The following is a 19,984-nucleotide window of genomic DNA, read 5'->3' as shown; positions in this document are numbered from 1 at the left end:
TCAACATAACGAATAAGTCAATCTTAAAGGTGAAGATATTCAGACAACGGTGTTAAACGTTAGGACCAAGAACTATGACCTGGCAGTTATTGGCTTACATAGTCCCTCAAAACACAATATCAAAACTAAAAGATATACAATAAATCTGCTGTTAACTAACACCTTTCCACAACGGAAACCTCAGCTGAATGGACAGTTTTTAGGTTACCGAACATTTTGTATGTGGGTAAATAGGAAGACACCTCCGAACAACGGACCCTCTTCACGACGACTCCGGACAAAGTTTGCCTTTAGGTTTTCTAAGAAATTATTGTAATTTTACCTGCCAACAACAGCTACTCAGGTAAAGGTGATTAAAAGATTAAAATTGGGCTCTAGAAATCCAAATATGTACATAACTTATTGAAGCCATAAAACTAATAATATAAGTAGGTACTTATGGTCATAAAACTAGGTACTTTAGGTACATCGAGTTTATCCTTTGTACACATTTCTAATTTAGTTGCGATATTCTGATCTAAGGGTAACAATGTCTTCGACTAAAAGAAAGTTTTTAAGTTTATAAGATTGGTGATACAAGCATCCCAAAAAAATAATTATAGTGTTCGAGTTTTGGCCGAAAAGTTTCAAATAAGAAACACTTAAGATAGTGACATTTTAAAGAAAAGGGCCGATTTAAAAAAATGGTATAATGAAAGTGGAAATTTTTAACAAAAAAGGAGGATTAAAACTGAAGGTGTTGCCATCGATACTGTAGTGTACGATTGGTTTTATAAAGTGAGAAGTAAGAACATTCCATTATTTGGACCGATAATAAAAGATAGAGCTTTAGAGGCGGCAAAAGAACTCATTTGAGTTTTAAAGCTTCCAATGGTTGGCTTAAAGTTTGTTTAGAAGTAAACGGTAGACTTCAATTAGTACCGAATATAAACATCTTGGGTTAACCGACAATAGTATAAAAAGCGTGGTTTAAGGTAACAATAATTTACCTGAGGTACAAGGTCTTAACAATGGGCCAAGTCAGATAAATTTAATAATATTTACGACCGCACTAATTTAAGTCAACCATTTTCTGCTAAACAAACTTTGGTTAAGACAACATTAAATTTAAAGCAATTTCTTGAGAAGCTGCAAATGTTAAACTTAACGTAGGTATTAACCTAAAGATATTTATAACTGGTCTGTATTATCGAGGCTCCAAGTAAAACTTTTACATTTCGTAATGACAAGTGCACTGGGGGTCAATCTGATAAGGAAAGGTATTATGTGTGCAAATTTAAATGGGAAAAAAGAAAAACCTTTGGTGATTGGTAAAAGTAAAAATCCTTGATGTATTAAAAATTTTCATGTTGATAAACTCCAAGTCGACTGGTACTACAACAAGAAGGCCTGGATGACCGGAGATATCATGACAGATTGGCTGCATAAATTTGACAAATAAATGCAACGTCAAAAAAGAAAAATTCCCTTATTCCTAGACAACGCAACATCCCATCCGGATATTCAGTCAGACTACCATGCTTATAATATTTTTATACTGATCTCGGTCTTGCGCTACGTGTAGCAATTGGTCCGCTGTCAAACCTGTCCACTGCCGTAAATTCCTCAACCAAGAGAGTTTCTTTCGTCCTATCCATTTCTTTCCTTCGATTTTACCGTTGAGAATTAGCCGAAGGAATTCATATCTTGGTCCTCTGATTATATGTCCAAGATATTCTAGTTTACGCCACTTAATAATATTTAATAGAGTTCGTTGATGTCCCATTCTTCGAAGAACTTCTTCGTTTCTAGTTCTGCTAGTCCATGGAATTTTTAGTATCCTTCGATACAACCACATCTCAAACGAAACGCCTCGATTTTATTCATGATATCGGCGTTTAAAGTCCAAGTTTCACATCCATACAAAAGTAGAGACCACACGTAACATCTTGTAAACTTTTCACGGATTTCCAAATTTAATGAATTATTGGATAATAGAGGCTTGAATTTTTAAAATGAGTTTCTTGCCTGTTCAATTCTACATCGAATTTCGAAGGATGGATCTAGATTTTGGGTAATCCAACATCCAAGGTATTTGAATCTCTGAACTCTCTGCAGCGGTTGTTGGTTTAATATCAGTTGGGTTGCGCCGATATCCACTTTACTGGTCACCATGTATTTAGTTTTATCGATATTTATCGACAGTCCCCAATTTGTGCATTCCATGTCAACTCTATTGATTAGCTCCTGCAGATCGTCGATGTTTTCAGCTAGAATCATAGTATCGTCGGCGTACCGTATATTGTTAATTATTTCTCCTCATATGATAATGAAAAACTTTAAATCCCTGTATAGAAAGTTTTTGATGGGAATAATTTTATCATCTATAGAATGTTCATTATCGACGGCTAAAGTGGAGAACTCCATAACGATTGCTAATGCCTTAATTTGGATTGTGGCAGCATGGAGAGAAGTTTCAACCAAAGCAATTATGAAATGTTTCATTAAGTGCGGTTTTTTAAAAAACGATAGTAATGGAGAAGAAGTCACTTATGCAAATGCCTCCTATAAGAAATAAACAAGGAGTTTGGGTGAAAAACAACGAACAAAAAGCATTAGTATTTACAAACCAAACTATCTGGAAAATGTTAACTAGGTCTGGCACGAAGGATTGGGGGATAAGGTAAAAATGGCCCTTACTATCCAATACTCAAAGATCTAAATTTCATATAGAGTATAACAGAGATACTTAAGTATAAAGCAAGAAAATTCTTATTCTGAACTAAGGAAAATTAGTGCAGGGGTACCACAGAGAAGTGTTCTGGGACCAGTCTTATACTTCTGGTACACTAAAGACCAGCTAGTTTCAGAGAAAAATGTTGTAGGTACGGTCTGACACTGGACGCTAAATTGAGATGGAAAACACATGTTAAGAAAAAGCAAGAAGAACTCAAGTTGAAGTACAAAATATTGTATTGGTTATTTGGTCGATATTCAAGCTTATCATTATATAATAAGCTACTGATTTAACAACAAATCGTCAAACCGGTGTGAAATTATGGTATCCAATTATGGGAATAAACCAGTGGAAGCAATGTAAGTGTAAGATTCCAGAACAAAGTACTTCGAGGCATAATGCCCGCTGGTCTGTTCGTAACGATAACCTCCATAAAGACTTAAATGTAGAAACTTTTATTGAGATAATAAAAAATAAGCTAAGGACAATGAAAAAAGGCTTTATCAGCACGTAAATCTAGAAGGTCGTTAACTCTTACACAATACTGACGTAATTAGACGACTTAGATAAACAAAACCACTTGATCTGGCAGAGTAACTGTTAAACTGAAGTGCGAAAAGGTGTTGTGTAAAGTGTACAAGTTAAGGTGGTGTACTAAACTAAGATAGTAAAACTAAGAACGAGCTAAAGAGTGTAACTGACGTTAATAGATTCACTGCATGATACTAAAACAAGGTATGCTCACTTGCCGTTCTAATTTTAATCGACTTTGCGCATAACGTCATAGCGAGATAAAGCCAGGGGACTTGTGTGGATCTTATTTTAACGATGCATCATATGGCAACGTTGTTCCATTACTGTAATGAACAACTTCGAAACTTAAACGTTAACGGTACGTATACCTCGATGCCATATCTTGCACTAAGAAGTCATAACTAGTTACTTTCTGTGAAAACGTGGTTTGAAAATTAATAAGTAATTTGTAAAATTAATTAAAGACATATATGTATCTTCGATTTGATTGTGTGTATTACAAACAAAATAGATATTGGTACAAAACATAAATTAAATATAAAAGGCCGGTAAAATGTAAAGAATTTGAAACATAAGGAAAAGCAGATCATACTTCACAGTTTATGAATATCATTTAGACATTTATTTTACAATCTTCATGATTTTTCTCTTGCGGATATTGTAATTATCTTTAATATTTTTATTAAGAATTAGTATTTTATAATACATTTTACATATAAAAAAAGTAATTTTACATTTTCGCTAACATTTACATATTTTGCAGTTTCTATCAGGTTTTTTAAATAATTTTTAGTTATTTTTAATGCGTTGCCATTATAACTACGAAAAATATGTTCCAGTTCACTACATTTAGTTACAAATTCCAGTGTTGGTTTGAGTAAATCACCCTCAGAAACGTGGTTTATCCAAGTAAACGATTTATCGTTAGCGTCCGTAATATAGTTATCCAAATATTTCTTTTTTTTGTAACTTAAATGCAATGAAACCGGCTAAATTTTCCAATCCATCCCATTCCAGGTCTTTTATATTCGAATTAATAAAATCTTGATGAATGTCAATTAAATCTTCACCACTAGGAAGGTTTAGCGAGGAAAAGATCTCTTCAGTGACAATTTCATAATTATTTATACTATTAGTAGTAATATTCCACTGTTTGTCAGGCAATATAGGGAGGCAATGTCAGGCATAGTTTTTCTTTTAAACAATAATCAGATTCTGTACAATGTTTTGGTCATATTCTCGCGGTTTCTACATTAAATTTGTCTCGCTGAAAATACTTGAAGACCCATACTTTACGCATTTGTTTGTCTCTAGGAAACATAAAAAAACGACACTTCGAAAAAGTTTTACTTTTTTTATTATAATTGTTTAAACAACCCACCACTGCACAATACATGATGGCAACCAAATAATTAGTCTTCTTTATAAAGTAGCTACAGGTAGTTGATAAGAAGTTGCGTACGATAAATAAATTAGGTGATATTAACACAGTAAACTGAATGTTTTGACCACAAAATTTATATAACAATATAATATACAAAGTCTTTACTACATCAATAAATAAATAAAAATCTCATTCACTACGTTTTGAAGCACACATGATAGCAACAGATAGAGCATTTAACTTGGCATCATTAAAGTTGTCTCTGGCTTACGTCACAGGTGTGCGAGAGAGATGTAAGAACATGCGCGTTGACTTGTCTTGTTAGTTATAGTATCATAGATTCACTGTACAAATGTCCACTGTCTCAAATTTTTTAACCAAGAAATCCTTCGTCTGTGGGACGAGAGTTTTCTATGTTTTACTATGCCATCAACACCAGTCTACGTGACGTTAGAGATGTGTCTCTAAACAAAGAATATTAGAATTATCAAGGAATTCTCTGGAGATCGTTTTTAAAGTCATAAAATACCATCAATAGTCATTTATTCAAGTCAAGTCAAATTTATTGATCACATGCGACATTATACAAAGTACATGTATGAGACAAGTCAAAGTTACATTTTAAAAAAGTTATCTTAAAAGTATATAAATTAATAAACACGATAAAACATACTTAAAAGTTATTTTTAGAATATGGCTCTAGCTCACAAATGTATTGATGTACACACCTCCGAAAGTTTGGCTGATGTAAATTCATTCGTATATCTATTGGTAATTTGTTAAAGAAACTTATGGCTGCATAATGTGTGCTACTTTCCAACAAAACAGAACGATGTTGTGAAAGCATAAAGTGATTGTCTCTGAACCTTGTTGAATAAACATGGTTAAATTAAAATTTATTAAATTCATAAAATTTGCTCTGTAAATACATTATACACGAAAATATATACAGACCAGAAATTGTAAAAATATTATTTTGTCTAAAGATGCCTCTACAAGAATCTCTAAATTTCATTTTATACATTATCCTAATAGCTCTTTTCTGAAGTACGAATATCTGCTCTAATTCAGAGGTACAACCCCAGACTTCAATGTCATATTTGGCTATTGAGTAAAAATGGGCAAAGTATACTGTTTTTAATACTGATGTATGAAAGAGACGTGAAAGAATTCTCAATGCATAACATGCGCTCCTTAATCTGGATTTCAAATTAGAAATGTGGTTTGACCATTTACAATTACTGTCTAGAAGTACCCCCAGCAACTTCGTGCAGTCTGTTTTATCTATTGCTGCTTCTATAGTGGCTTGATGATTTAATAAATTATTTGACGTGAAAATCATATACTTTGATTTCTCTTTATTTAAAACTAATTTGTTGGATAAGAAATAACTGTTGATGGTGGATAGTATCTGCGTGGTTTTATTTTGCAAATTTTGATCAGACGTTCCTGTGACTAGAATGTCAGTATCATCCGCATAACTGATGATGTTAACCCTAGTCAGTAAATTAGTTAACAAAGCCATATCATTAATAAATACTATAAAAAGTAGAGGACCCAATACACTACCCTGAGGGATACCATAATGGATATCCAATGTGTTTGATTCGTTTACAAGTTCATTAGATGTTATCTCTACTTTTTGTCTTCTATTCTCTAGGTAGGAAGTAAACCATTTTACGCGTTCATTCTAGTATAAACCAGAGTTTTAATTATCTTTGGAAACACAGATAAGAGACTTATGGGACGATAGTTGTTAAGGTCATCTTTATTACCACTTTTGAATAAAGGGATAACAATAGATAGTTTAAACATACTAGGAAATATTCCTTGTTGAAAAGAGGCATTACAAATATCCGTCAGTGGATCTGCGAGAGCATGAATGCATTGTTTTAATAACTTAGAGGAAATCTGATCAAAACCACAACTGTGTTTGGATTTAAAACTTTCGACTATACTAGTTATTTCCTGTGGATTAGTTGGATATAAAAACATAGAACAACTATTATGGTTTTTTGATGCTGATGTAAACCTAGCTATTTTATTAGGATCCAAAGCGGCAAGTAACTTTGGAGCCATTTCAACAAAATGGTGGTTAAATTTGTCTGCTAAATTACTGTTATCATCACTAGGTACTTTTGAGTTATTTTGTTTCCCGACTGTTAAGTTTACTAAATGCCAAATACATTTCATTTTATTTGATGATTCGTTTAACTGTCTCATGAAGCGACTACTTTTCTCGCGGTTACAATAAATAATTTAAAACACACTAAAATCATGTTAGCCGCCAATATATAAATACCAATCAAAAGGTTTCGTTTTCCGTTTATAACTGGTCATAACATGTTTCTTTCAAGCGTCTAAACTGCTTGCAAATTGTTTGGAACTCTTAAAAGGGCAATAAATATTTTGACTTTATTGTTTTATATTATGCATTTTCTTTGTAAACATAAGACAAAAATGGTTTATTTCTGGAATTATAACCCACTGTTATTATTTCATTTTTCTAATGCCTCACAGGAACCTCACTTTAATGAATAAACTAGCTATTTTTGATATTTCCTACTTAATCACTCATATAAACATATTCTTTAACTTAGACATGTCACAAAAAAACAGTTTCAGAACCTTTTTATATACTTTTACATTGTTTTTTATGTAAACCAAAATTTAAAATGTTTAGTATAAAAATATGCCAAAAGAAAATAGTTCTAAAATAGTTACCTGTCAAGCATTTTTGTACTGGCTTTCTCATACTTTTCCAATAACTGCGGTAGGTGCGTATCGTCGTCACAAGAAGAACCCCAGCCTAGCACTCGGGCTAAGTCGTTGCCTGTTCCCAGGGGTAATACTGCTACTTGGCACTGTTTCTGAAAAAAAAATGTCCTATTAAACTTTTTTTGACAACTTTTAATACGATTATAGATACAGTAAGGTCTCTTTTTATGCGGAATATTTTTATGCGATTGTAAACTTGTGCGATATGTATATGATATAAAAAGAAATGTATTTCATAATATCACGATCACAGGAGAGAGTGATATAGCAGATTAAGCAGCAGCAAAAACATTTCCACAGGAGCTAGCGAAAATTATTGAAGATGGGGACTATTGTGCCAGAAAAGATTAGAAGACCACACAGAAAGGCACTAATTTAGAAAAACTTAGAAACAAAAACATACGACAAGAAACAGGAGAAGAAATAAATAAAAAACTTTGTTTAGTGCAGTAACAAATTAACCATACAAATAACGTTAACCAAAAATTAAAGTACATAAATACAGCCATACAAACAGCAGGAAAGAAACATCTTACAAAAACAACAACAAAGAATAAGGGGTAGATGACACAAGATATACTAGACTTGATGGAACAAAGAAGAAAGATGGAGAATTACCTAGACAAATACAAAGAAATAAACAAACATATAAAAAAGAGAATAAAAGAAGTAAAAGAGGCGTGGATTAAAGAACAGTGTGAAGAAATGGAAACGTATGAGAAAAAGTACGATGCGTTCAATATGTACAAGAAAGTAAAAGAGATAACAGGAAGCATAAAGAAATGCCAAATAGGTAAACTTAAAAAAAAAACGATGGAAATCTTATTGTAGATCTAGAGAATACAATAAAAACATGGACAGAATACCTGAATGAATTATTTGAAGACGATAGAAACAAATTAACTCAGATAATCAATGCAGCAATGGAACAGTAAATGGACCTTTTGAAATTCCTACAGAACTGTTGAAGCTTTTGAATGATAAATCCGTAACCATAATATTACATCTATTCAATACAATATACAGTACTGGTATAATACCTCAAGAATGGTTGCTGTCTACGTTTGTCACCATACCGAAGAAAACTAAGGCAATGCAATGTTCAGATCATCGAATAATCTCCTTGATGAGTCATCTGCTTAAAATATTTCTTAGAGTCATCCACAACCGAATCTATCAAATGTTAGATATCGATATTAACGATACACACATAGGATTCAGAAAAGGATTAGGTACAAGAGAAGCTCTCTTTGCCTTAAACGTCCTAACACAGAGATGTCTAGATGTTAACCACGAGGTACACACCTGTTTTATAGATTTTGAAAAGGCCTTTGACAAAGTACGCCACAATGAACTCAAAGAAATCCTGGAGGGTAAGAACATCGACACCAGAGACATACAAATGATATTAAATCTGTACTGGAATCAGCGAGCTAATTTAAAAATAGAAGACCAAATATCGGACGAAATTGAAATACGTAGAGGAGTACGGCAGGGTTGTATAATGTCACCGCTCTTGTTTAATATCTACAGCGAACAAATATGCCAAGAAGCTCTCTAACATGCAAACGAAGGGATAATAGTCAATGGCGAAGTTATCAATAACATTCGACATGCTGACGATACTGTGATAATGGCAAGAACAGCGGAAGATCTACAACATCTAGTTGAAGGTATGAATGAGATATATAATAACTACGGCATAAGGATGAACGTAAAAAAAACCAAATATATGACCTTCAGTACGAATCCAATACATGACACTAGTATCGCAATAAACGGTGGTACCCAACTCGAAAAAGTAAGCGAATACAAATACTTGGGAACTCTCATAAAAACAGGTAACCAAAATCACGAGACAAAAGGACATATTGAAATTACCAGGTCTACCTTTATAAAACTGAAAAAATTATTTTGTAATCGTGATATTAGTATTCAGCTACGAATTAGAATATTAAAATGCTATGTATTCAGTACTTCGCTTTACGGTGTTAAGGCATGGACTCTCAAACAGAGGAATGTTAAAAATCTTGAAAGCTTTGAGATATGGTGCTACCGCCGTATACTAAAAATAAGTTGGGAGAATAAAATTAGAAATGAAGAGGTAATACGTAGAATAAATAACGATCCAGAAGTTATACTGAATATAAAAAAGAGAAAACTTGAATACTTAGGCCATTTGATGAGAGGACAAAAGTACACATTCCTACAAAATATAATGCAAGGAAAAATCCAAGGACGCAGAAATTCAGGCCGTAGAAGAATGTCCTGAATGAGAAATTTAAAAAAGTGGTTTGGCTGTACCACTAACGAATTATTCAAAACAGCACTAAATAAAATTAGAATCGCCTTAACGATATCCAATCTCCTAGAGGAGAGGCACTCAAAGAAGAAGAAGTGCCGATCAAGTATTTAACGCTGATGAAACGGGACTGTATTGGAAAAAAAGCCTAACCGTATTTACATCGCAAGGATAAAAAAACTGCAAGTGGACATAAAGCAAATAAAGATCGAGTAACATTATTACATACTTTGCAGCAATACATCAGGAGATAGGATGTTGAAACCGCTCTTAATAAATAAATCTTTTAGACCACGTGCTTTAAAAAGCAATGTTTTACTTTACAAGTAAAACAAGAATAAGCAGTTGATGTTAGAAAATTGATAGAAAAACATTATGATTTAAACTGGAAAGAGTATAAAAGAATTAAGCTCTTTTAAATACGGTTTAGAACGACAACTTAGGAAAACATTTACCTTCAGACGAAGTTCATAAATAATTAGTTACTTTCAACAATAATACCAGTAAAATAAACATGTTCCCCTGTTTTCCTGTTTATCGACACGATATTTATAATATAAAAATGAATCGCAAAATGTGTTGGTAAGCGCATAACTCAACAACGCATGGACCGATCTTAACAATTCTTTTTTAAAATGTTCCTTGGAGTCTAAGGATGGTTTTTACGGCAAGAAAAATTCGAATAATATCCGAGAAAACCATGAAACAGCCCTTTTCTTTTTTCTCTATTGTAAAATTCTGAGGCGAGTATTACGGAAGAAGCGCTACGAGAAAGCGTCACGAGCAGCTTCACGAAATAATGGTCTTCATATCGATTTACTAAACTATAATCAAATTTTATTTTTAAACGTCTTATTTATTTTATATAATAATTAAATTTACTACCAAATGAATGATTGAATATCAAATTTATATTTCATTACTAACTTAATATTTAGTCTCACTTTGACGGGTCTGTATTTTATTGATACATTAGCAGGTGGCGCTACTAGCAAACACAATTTATTAAATTATTTTAATATAATATAATTTGTTTAAAATATAAATAATAAATAATAAAATTACTTTATTAAATGTTAATATTAACATTTAAAAATTAAGAAAACATGGTATGAAGATTGGCGCTAGTGAATAAATAGTCACAAAAACGAATAGAAATATGGATAAGTTTTGTCCTGGTATAATACCAAAGTATAACTATTTAACTGGGAATAAGCCACAATTAAAGGTTAAAATACGTTTATTGACGTTTCAATTTCCACTTCGGAAATCGTACTCAAAATACAAACATTAGTATATTGTAGGGCGCCTTTGAATGGTGACAATCTAACTTAATGTTCACAGTAATATGATACTTTCCAAAAATAACAAAAGAAGTCAAATTCTTTGAACTTAAAAACGGGCTAAATGTGGTTAAGCCAGTTTAATAATGATATTTTACTAAATAATAGAAAACAATATATTTTAAAGCAAATGAGTTTGAACATACCATTAAATAAGATCACATTATAGTACAGTAAAAGAAAGTGAAAAAAAATGTAAAATATGAAAATAAATATTAAATAATCATGAATGTGTTGCTTGTGTGAGTCCATTTCAAAAGGTAAAAGAAATAATAAATTAGACTTACTCACAATCAATTTAATTTAACTAATCAGACGACCGGTTTCGCTTTCTACAATATGCAAAGCATCTTCAGGTCACGATACAAAGTTAAATAAATGCTGAAAATAATAAGCCCATATGAGGGTGTTGTCTAATAAAGATAAAACGAAGATAGGTGATATAAATTATATAAATTACAGTAATTATGCCAATATTACATGTCTGTGGTTTTTCAAAATGAATAAAATGTTTAAGCAGACAAGGTAAGACCCACAAATTGGTAAATTAGTCTATTAAACTGTATTGAATTAATAAATAAACAAATAAATAAAACATTACTTACATGCCGGTACTCTATTAATTGATGGTTGAAAGAACATGGTTCAAACTATCTTGTATTGTTGATTGGAGAACTCAAGTTAACTATTGTAATTGTTTAACAGTAAACGGGGAAGTTCTTGAGAAGACAGATTTTATCCAATGAAGTAGAGATAGGTAAATGTAATTGTTTGTTTGATGAAAGTAATGTTCTATACCATTAAGTTCTTTAAAGTTATTTATTTATATTTATTCTGGAGATATATTTATGAAATGTGTGTTATTTATTGAGATTTTTATTTTTGTTTTGGAAGGTGACAGTTGTGAGACAATGAATAAGAATAGATGTACAAATTGTGTGGGTGTGCAATTATATCAGCTTGTAATTATCAAATTTCTTTAATAAAGTTATGTTGCAATATATGGCAAATGGTTGTAAAGTCCAATATATAAAGTTAAAATTAAAATTGAGACACTTTAAGACACACAGAAAACACACAGAAAACACTTAAAAAACGGGGGGACGAAACAGACATTAAATTTAAAAAGGGGAGGATTTTAAAAGAACTACATCTCTTACTTGGAGACAATGAGTTTTTTATGTTATATATCAGATTTTAGAGGTAAACTTGACAAATGTAGGTTAAAGTGTGACAGTTCTTCTTCTATTTTAAATGCTGTAAGTTAAGATGTAAGTTAAGTTATCTAGTTTTATGAAATAAGCTGATATTAATAAATGTCTAAAAATTTTTAATTTTAGATATCAAAGTTATTTGATGTGTTAATATTGGCATACTTTAACAAACTTTAAATAATTAGATTTCAATGTAACAATATAAATAATTGTAATACATCTTCTAAATAACTTTAAAGAACTTAATGGTATAGAACATTACTTTCATCAAACAAACAATTACATTTACCTATCTTTACTTCATTGGATAAAATCTGTCTCCTCAAGAACTTCCCCGTTTACTGTTAAACAATTACAATAGTTGACTTGAGTTCTCCAATCAACAATACAAGATAGTTTGAACCATGTTCTTTCAACCATCAATTAATACAGTACCGGCATGTAAGTAATGTTTTATTTATTTGTTTATTTATTAATTCATTACAGTTTAATAGACTAATTTACCAATTTGTGAGTCTTACCTTGTCTGCTTAAACATCTTATTCATTTTGAAAAACCACAGACATGTAATATTGGCATAATTACTGTAATTTATATAATTTATATCATCTATCTTTGTTTTATCTTTATTAGACAACACCCTAATATGGGTTTATTATTTTCAGCATTTATTTAACTTTGTATCGTGACCTGAAGATGCTTTGCATATTGTAGAAAGCGAAACCAGTCGTCTGATTAGTTAAATTAAATTGATTGTGAGTAAGTCTAATATATTAAATACTTTCTCAAACAATAGTCACACAAAGGAATAGAAATATGGACCAGTTTTTTTAAGCTTTTGTATGAATTTCTTTCAGATCGAAGTAATTTATCATGAAGCCTATTTCTTTTAATTTCTGGAAACCTTTTTGTTTTTGTCTTGGTTTTATATAATTTTAGAAGGCTACGGGATGTATTCCTACTTTTTCAAGGCAAGTAATGTCGTTTTTCATGCAATTTTTTTATACGCGTTTTTCTGTGAAACGTATCTACCGCATAAAACAAGACCTTCTTACTGTACATACATCTGGATAATATCCAACAATATTATATTGTAAGTAATAGCAAGATTCAAAATTATTAAAAATGGTGGACAGACAGATTTAAAAATTATATAAAGGTGCGCATCCGCCACACTTAATTATTAGATTATTGAAGTGAAGAGATTTTTGTTTTAGAGGACAATAAAGCATTGTATTATGACGTAAAAATTGGAGAAAATGATATTACTTATTTTAATATTAAATTATTATTAATAACGAAATATAAATCAATAACCAAATATGTCTTGGCAATTAAAAAAATCTCATATATCCATTATTTCCAGCAATATAAACAATTAATCCAGTAAAATAAGGCAAAAAAGGGGGCAAACCTCGAAATGAAAGATAATAAGCTGAAAATTTGCATACGTCTTTATTTTGATGGTATAAAACTTACCTCAAAAGTCTCATATAATCACGTGTCCGCGACTTGAGATATTAAAGGTCAAAGGTCACGAAAATGAGTTTTCTGCAAATATCTCGTTTCCCTTACACTTTATGACATTTAAGGTGGTAAAAAAAATTGTAGAATGAAAAATTTTCTTCAATTTTTTTCTTAAGTACTTTTATATACCTTCAACCCTTCTTAAGATAGAGCGCAAAGAGTGGGGGACCGCTTACCTGTGTATACGGTAACGCGAAGTCAGCCAGTAGGATTCTATAAATAATAAGTTATATAGTTAATTATTCACTTAAAATACTATTATTATCATTAAATTTTTAGTATTTATTATTTAATAAACTATATTTAGAGATATTAATTATAAAATATATATTTTTTATATAATATTTATTTTATTTTTAACAAACATACAATATTACATAAAATACTTTTCGTCCATATTACTACGAATATTATATCTCGAAATACAAATTTTCTTGTACGGCGGTTGCTGTTTCTGCGAAGCTGTAGCAGATGCTCCTTTGTTATATATGACCTAACCGGTTTTTTTTTAATATGACTTTCTACACACCGTGGCGAATGAGTTTGGGACTTCTATGTATATACGCACAATAGCGGTGGAGGAATATTTCACTTGATGATGGAAATGGTAGGGTAGAGCTATTTCTCTGCGTTAGTATTTCTTTACCGAAAAAAAATTATTTTATCGTTCAGTTGAAAACGACATCTTAGCATCGACAGACGTATAATTTTGAGTGAATATTTTTAATTGCAATGGCTGATTTGTGTTTTATTTGTAACAAGTTAATATCAGAAGGTGTCTCTGTGAGTGTTGTGCATGGCTTACAAACATTAAAAACTGCAAGTATTAAAAGAAATGACGGTCACATAAATTATTTAAATACTACAACATATATTATCGACGGTGGATTTCTTTTGCACCGCGTTGTATGGAATAAAGATGATACTTTCTGTAATATTTTACATAAATACGTCAGATATTTACAAACACATTATGGCTCAAGTATCGTTGTTGTATTTGATGGTTACTCAGACTACACTAAGAACATTAAAGCAATGGAACAACTAAGAAGAACTGCCGGTATTTCAAAATCTTACGAACTACGTTTTGATGAAACAATGAATGTGCCTATCAGCCAAGAACAATTTTTATCGAACACATCTAATAAAAAAATCTTTATAGACATGCTTATCGACAAATTAAAAGCTGCTAATATCACTACAAAACAAGCCAGAGATGATGCTGATGTTCTCATTGTACAAACAGCTATTGCAGAGTCTGAACATGTAGGAAAAACTTCCGTCATTGTAGGAGAAGATATTGTTTTGCTAGTTTTCTTTATAGGACGAGCTCAATCACATCAACAAGAAATTTTTTTTAAAATAATTGGTAAGGGTAATGTGAAGACAAAATAATATTCATCGAAAAGTTTTGATAAATACCCTCATTCTAAGAAACACATCTTATTTTTACACGCGTTTAGTGGATGTGATATGACTTCTGCGATTTATAGGAAAGGTAAAATATCGTTTATTAAAATGTTCGAAAAAAATCACCATTTACATCAGTCACCTCAACTATTTCAACAAAAAAACTGCTCTGTACAAGAATTATTTGAAAATGGAGTACGTATTTTCTTAGCAGCGTATAATGCTCCAACATCAGAAGACGGTATAGACTCTTTTCGATACACCCAGTTCATCAAATCAACAAGACTCAACAAACCAGTGCAGTTATCAAGTCTTCCACCTTCAAGTGCAGCAGCTCGTCAGCATATCATTCGTGTCTATTATCAGACCCAAATGATTTAGAACTCCAAGAATTCGGCTGGGTAATGCAAAATGAATTTCTGAAACCAATAACAACATTATTACCGCCAGCACCAGAAGAACTGCTGAATACAATATTTTACAATTGCAAGAAAGGTTGTGGTTCTAATTGCGGATGCAGGAAATCAGGACTGCAATGTACTTTAATTTGTGGGCAGTGTATTGGACAATCATATCTAAACGCTTCATCAACTTCAGATGATTTCAATGAAAAAAGTGAATATGCACCTGATATTCTTGAATATTTTTATTCTGATATTTTAATAAACGAGAATGATGATGATGAATCCGATATTGAGTAGTCAGAGGAAGAAGAAGAAGAGGAAGAAGAAGAAGAAGACGATGAAGAAGAAAATTAATACAAAAATATTAACCATACATAATAAAAGAATATATATTATATTTGTAATTTTAATAAATCGGTTATTGGATTAATAAATAAATATATAATTTAAAAAAATAATAAATATAATTTTTTCTGTATTTAATTAAATATAAAAATGATTATTGTTGAATTCTGCACTTGACCTTAATTTATCGTATATACAGCTGTTAAAAAAATCATTAAAGCTCATTTGAAATATTTCATTTAATATTGTATGTTTGTTAAAAATAAAATAAATGTTATATAAAAAATATATATTTTATAATTAATATTTATAAATATAGTTGATTAAATAATAAATAATAAAAATTTAATGATAATAATAGTATTTTAAGTGAATAATTAACTATATAACTTATTATTTATTGAATCCTACTGGCTGCCTTCGAGTTACCGTATACACAGGTAAGCGGTCCCCCACTCTTTGCGCTCTATCTTAAGAAGGGTTGAAGGTACATAAAAGTACTTCAGACAAAAATTGAAGTGAATTTTTCATTCTACAATTTTTCTTACCACCTTAAATGTCATAAAGTGTAAGGGAAACGAGATATTTGCAGAAAACTCATTTTCGCGACCTTTGACCTTAAATATCTTAAGTCGCGGACACGTGATTATATGAGACTTTTGAGGTAAGTTTTATACCATCAAAATAAAGACGTATGCAAATTTTCAGCTTATTATCTTTCATTCCGAGGTTGCATCCTTATTTTACCGGACTAAATTTAGTATTCGAAATCGGATTTAATTATTTTATTTGTATTACTATTTACTTAAAAAACGTTGTTCAGCATGCCTAAATCCATCCGATAATTCCTCAGCGATGAATAATTTATAACACTGCATAACCCAAAGCCTATCGATTGCCTTTAATCCTTTTATCTTTAAAACGTTTATCGCTTGTAATTTATACAAAGAAAATACCATTCAGTCAATATTAGAGTAAATAGGATCTAAATTGATGGTTTGATTAATATTGATTTACTATCTTTCCCTTTGGAAACATAGCATTGTAGTAACAACTCAACAAAATTAATTCCATTATAGATAAAACGCATGGAAGTTTCTGATATCAAAAGTTATGATGTCATACGTGGATGTCAAAAAATTACGTAACTTCGTTTTTAACGTAAATACCGTATACTAAATTAATTTTGGGTAGGTGTCAGCTAGATTTAAGTCCTTAGAGATTTGGGTTACTATTAACACGCAATTTTAATTTTTAAGTATTGTCGTTTGTTTTCAGAAAAAATATAGTGTATCTTGTCCTTGCTCTAGATTTGGACTTTTTATAGTTTTTATCTCTTCCTTGTATAAAAAATAAAATTGATCTAATAAATATAATTAAATGTAACTGTAATTTACTACCACTAGATGTTCCATTCATCACCACCTTTATTAATTAATATTTTTGATCGACTGCGATTAAAACACTGTTTATCTGAATTCAGGAGATTTAAAAAGTATCTACTTGTTTTTCATATTGCCAGTGCTTGTTAATTTTTTAAATTTATATCTTCTGCATAATTAATAAATATGATTGATTTACTTTTCAATCTATTTTCCTGTTTTATATAATCTATTACGTGTAAATTTTTATTCTTTGGTTACTTTTCTGTTTTCACGCTTTAGTTAAACTTTAAACTCACTGGACTACACAGATTGAAGTACAGGTTCGCAGTTTTTTTTCAATTTATACGTTTAATATTCATTTTAAAATAGAATGTCTAACAAACATTTGCAATACTTACTTATATTATCACATTTTTCTTTAAATATCCTAAACATTGTATAAACGTTTAAATGAGCTTCTACATATTTTTTCGCTATCCTTCTTTGACTATAATGTAATTCATCACATGAATCAGCCAATATATTCTCAGGAATACTGTCTTTTACCTTAATTTTTACTTTAATAATAAATGACAGCTTTCTTCGTTCGTTTGTCGCATAAGCTGGATTTTCACAGATCCGATATCCGATGACACGAAGTACGAAATTTTTTGTACGAATATATTTGATTGTCGTATCCGAAATTGTTTGACATATATGTCATATATATGTATCATGTAATCATGTGTTAGATTATTGAATGGATTAATATTTATTTCAATTAACTGTTAATACATGTTATTTGTTTTATTTGATTAATATATATATATATATATATATATATATATATATATATATATATATATATATATATATATATATATATATATATATATATATATATATATATATATATTGTTATGATGTGTTTTTTTTTGTTTGAATGATGAGCAATGAGTATTTTTAATAATATAATATATAGGGTTTTTATCGCGGTTCTCAAAGAATTAGCTTGTAAGTACTTTTTTAAATTATCTTTATTATAACTATTATGAAACACACATATATATCTAACCTAGCCAATGTAAATTTAAAATAAACTATCTTTAAATTGATACTCTTATAAAACTAATTAAATTCTATAGACAATGTAAAATTTAAACAAACTATCTTCAAAATTGAAATTGTTATGACACTAACTAAATTATATTAACAAAATTTTGTACCTTTCTTTCACTGAATGCCTAAATGAACTGTTTTCCACTATATATATATTCTAATCACCATTGAAAGTCTTCGTACTTCGGTTATCCTTGTTTTTGTGAAATTTCTTTTTCCAATTATCAGCTTCTACCAATTTAAGATATTATATTTTTCTTCATCAGCATCTATACACCACCAACCAAACCAGCAAACAGCATTTATATTTATTCTTCTTTTCAATATACCAATATCCAATTATTATAAGTTGATTTATACTAATCTCCAACCATAATATAATTTAATTTCTTCCAATATACCTTTTTTTATCTTCAATAATTATTTGTGTATAATTATAAATGTGCATTAAATTATATGCATAATTTTTAATCTTCATTTAACTCACTATATTAAACATTTTGACTATTTGTACTTGATTCACTGACTCCAACTAACTTTCATAATAAACTGCTTGACTTCTGACTAAAAACTTCTAAAAACTAAAAACTGCCCATCTTGAATCCAAATCACGGGTATTTATATGTTTTTGAATTTCTAGAACCATCTCGTAAGATATCATGTTCCAATTTGTTCTATTTAATACTTGTCTGAATTTTCTGGAACAAACCATTTCGCAAACATGGCCATCTCCGGAGATCCAGAGAATTCCATTCTTTTCTATTAATAATTTTGTTTACATTTAGGCTTTTCAGATCAGAATATATAATTAAATTAGTAACTTAACATTCTAATTTAATAAAATACACATTTCAAACAATATATTATTATAACCCACTTTATATTCGTAAATATTCTTAAACGTCACTTCAGAGTATAAATATCTGTCAAATTTCGAGAGTATTTTTGGTTGCCTAGGCACATGGCTCACTTAAATCTATCTACCACATTATAATTACTAAAATACAACTTTTTACACTTAATTATATGCTAATTTATTAAAAATACCCTCACATAAATATATTTTTATTAAATTCTCTAGTATATAACTTATTTAAAACAACCAAATATCTAATATTATGTAGTATATAACTTATAAATTATTTTCTATAAACCGTAATCGTATCAATACCCCAAAATAATATTTAAAATAAATAATTTACTTATTATTTTTTTAAATATTAATTTTCTCATACCTTATTAAATTTAATAAATTAATAATTCAATTTTTTTTTATTATTTAAAGTGTGTTAAATACATCCCTGTTCGCTGTCTATGTCAAAACAGAGAACAACGGATCACAGTTCGGCTATTCTATGGTCAAACTGTCATGTCAAATGGAGAGAATAAAATATAACCTTAATTAAAAATATAATCTATATTGTGTTATGTTTATTTATAGACAAAATCTAGGAATTATTTCCATTCAACAGGCTTTTATCCATATGAATTGGTAAGTTTTACACTTTTTATAAAGACATTTACACAATCAATTCTGTATCTAA

At 30.0% G+C, this 19,984-nt stretch overlaps 1 protein-coding gene across 1 annotated transcript in view; it reads right to left on the bottom strand.

Moving 5' to 3' along the window:
- The window catches only part of LOC140444605 (diacylglycerol kinase eta), a gene marked incomplete at its 5' end in the record, with an annotated part of 276,793 nt that overhangs the window by 59,007 nt on the left and 197,802 nt on the right, over positions 1 to 19,984 (bottom strand). Inside the window, one exon of the mRNA XM_072536367.1 lies at positions 7,359 to 7,504. Within this exon, the coding sequence (XP_072392468.1) occupies positions 7,359 to 7,504 (146 nt within the window). The remainder of the gene's footprint in view (positions 1 to 7,358; positions 7,505 to 19,984) is intronic.

This window comes from Diabrotica undecimpunctata, chromosome 6 (assembly GCF_040954645.1).
Source record: "Diabrotica undecimpunctata isolate CICGRU chromosome 6, icDiaUnde3, whole genome shotgun sequence".
Lineage (NCBI taxonomy): Eukaryota > Metazoa > Arthropoda > Insecta > Coleoptera > Chrysomelidae > Diabrotica > Diabrotica undecimpunctata.
The sequence above is the reverse complement of the archived record's forward strand: the minus strand, read 5'-3'. Positions and strand labels throughout refer to the sequence as shown.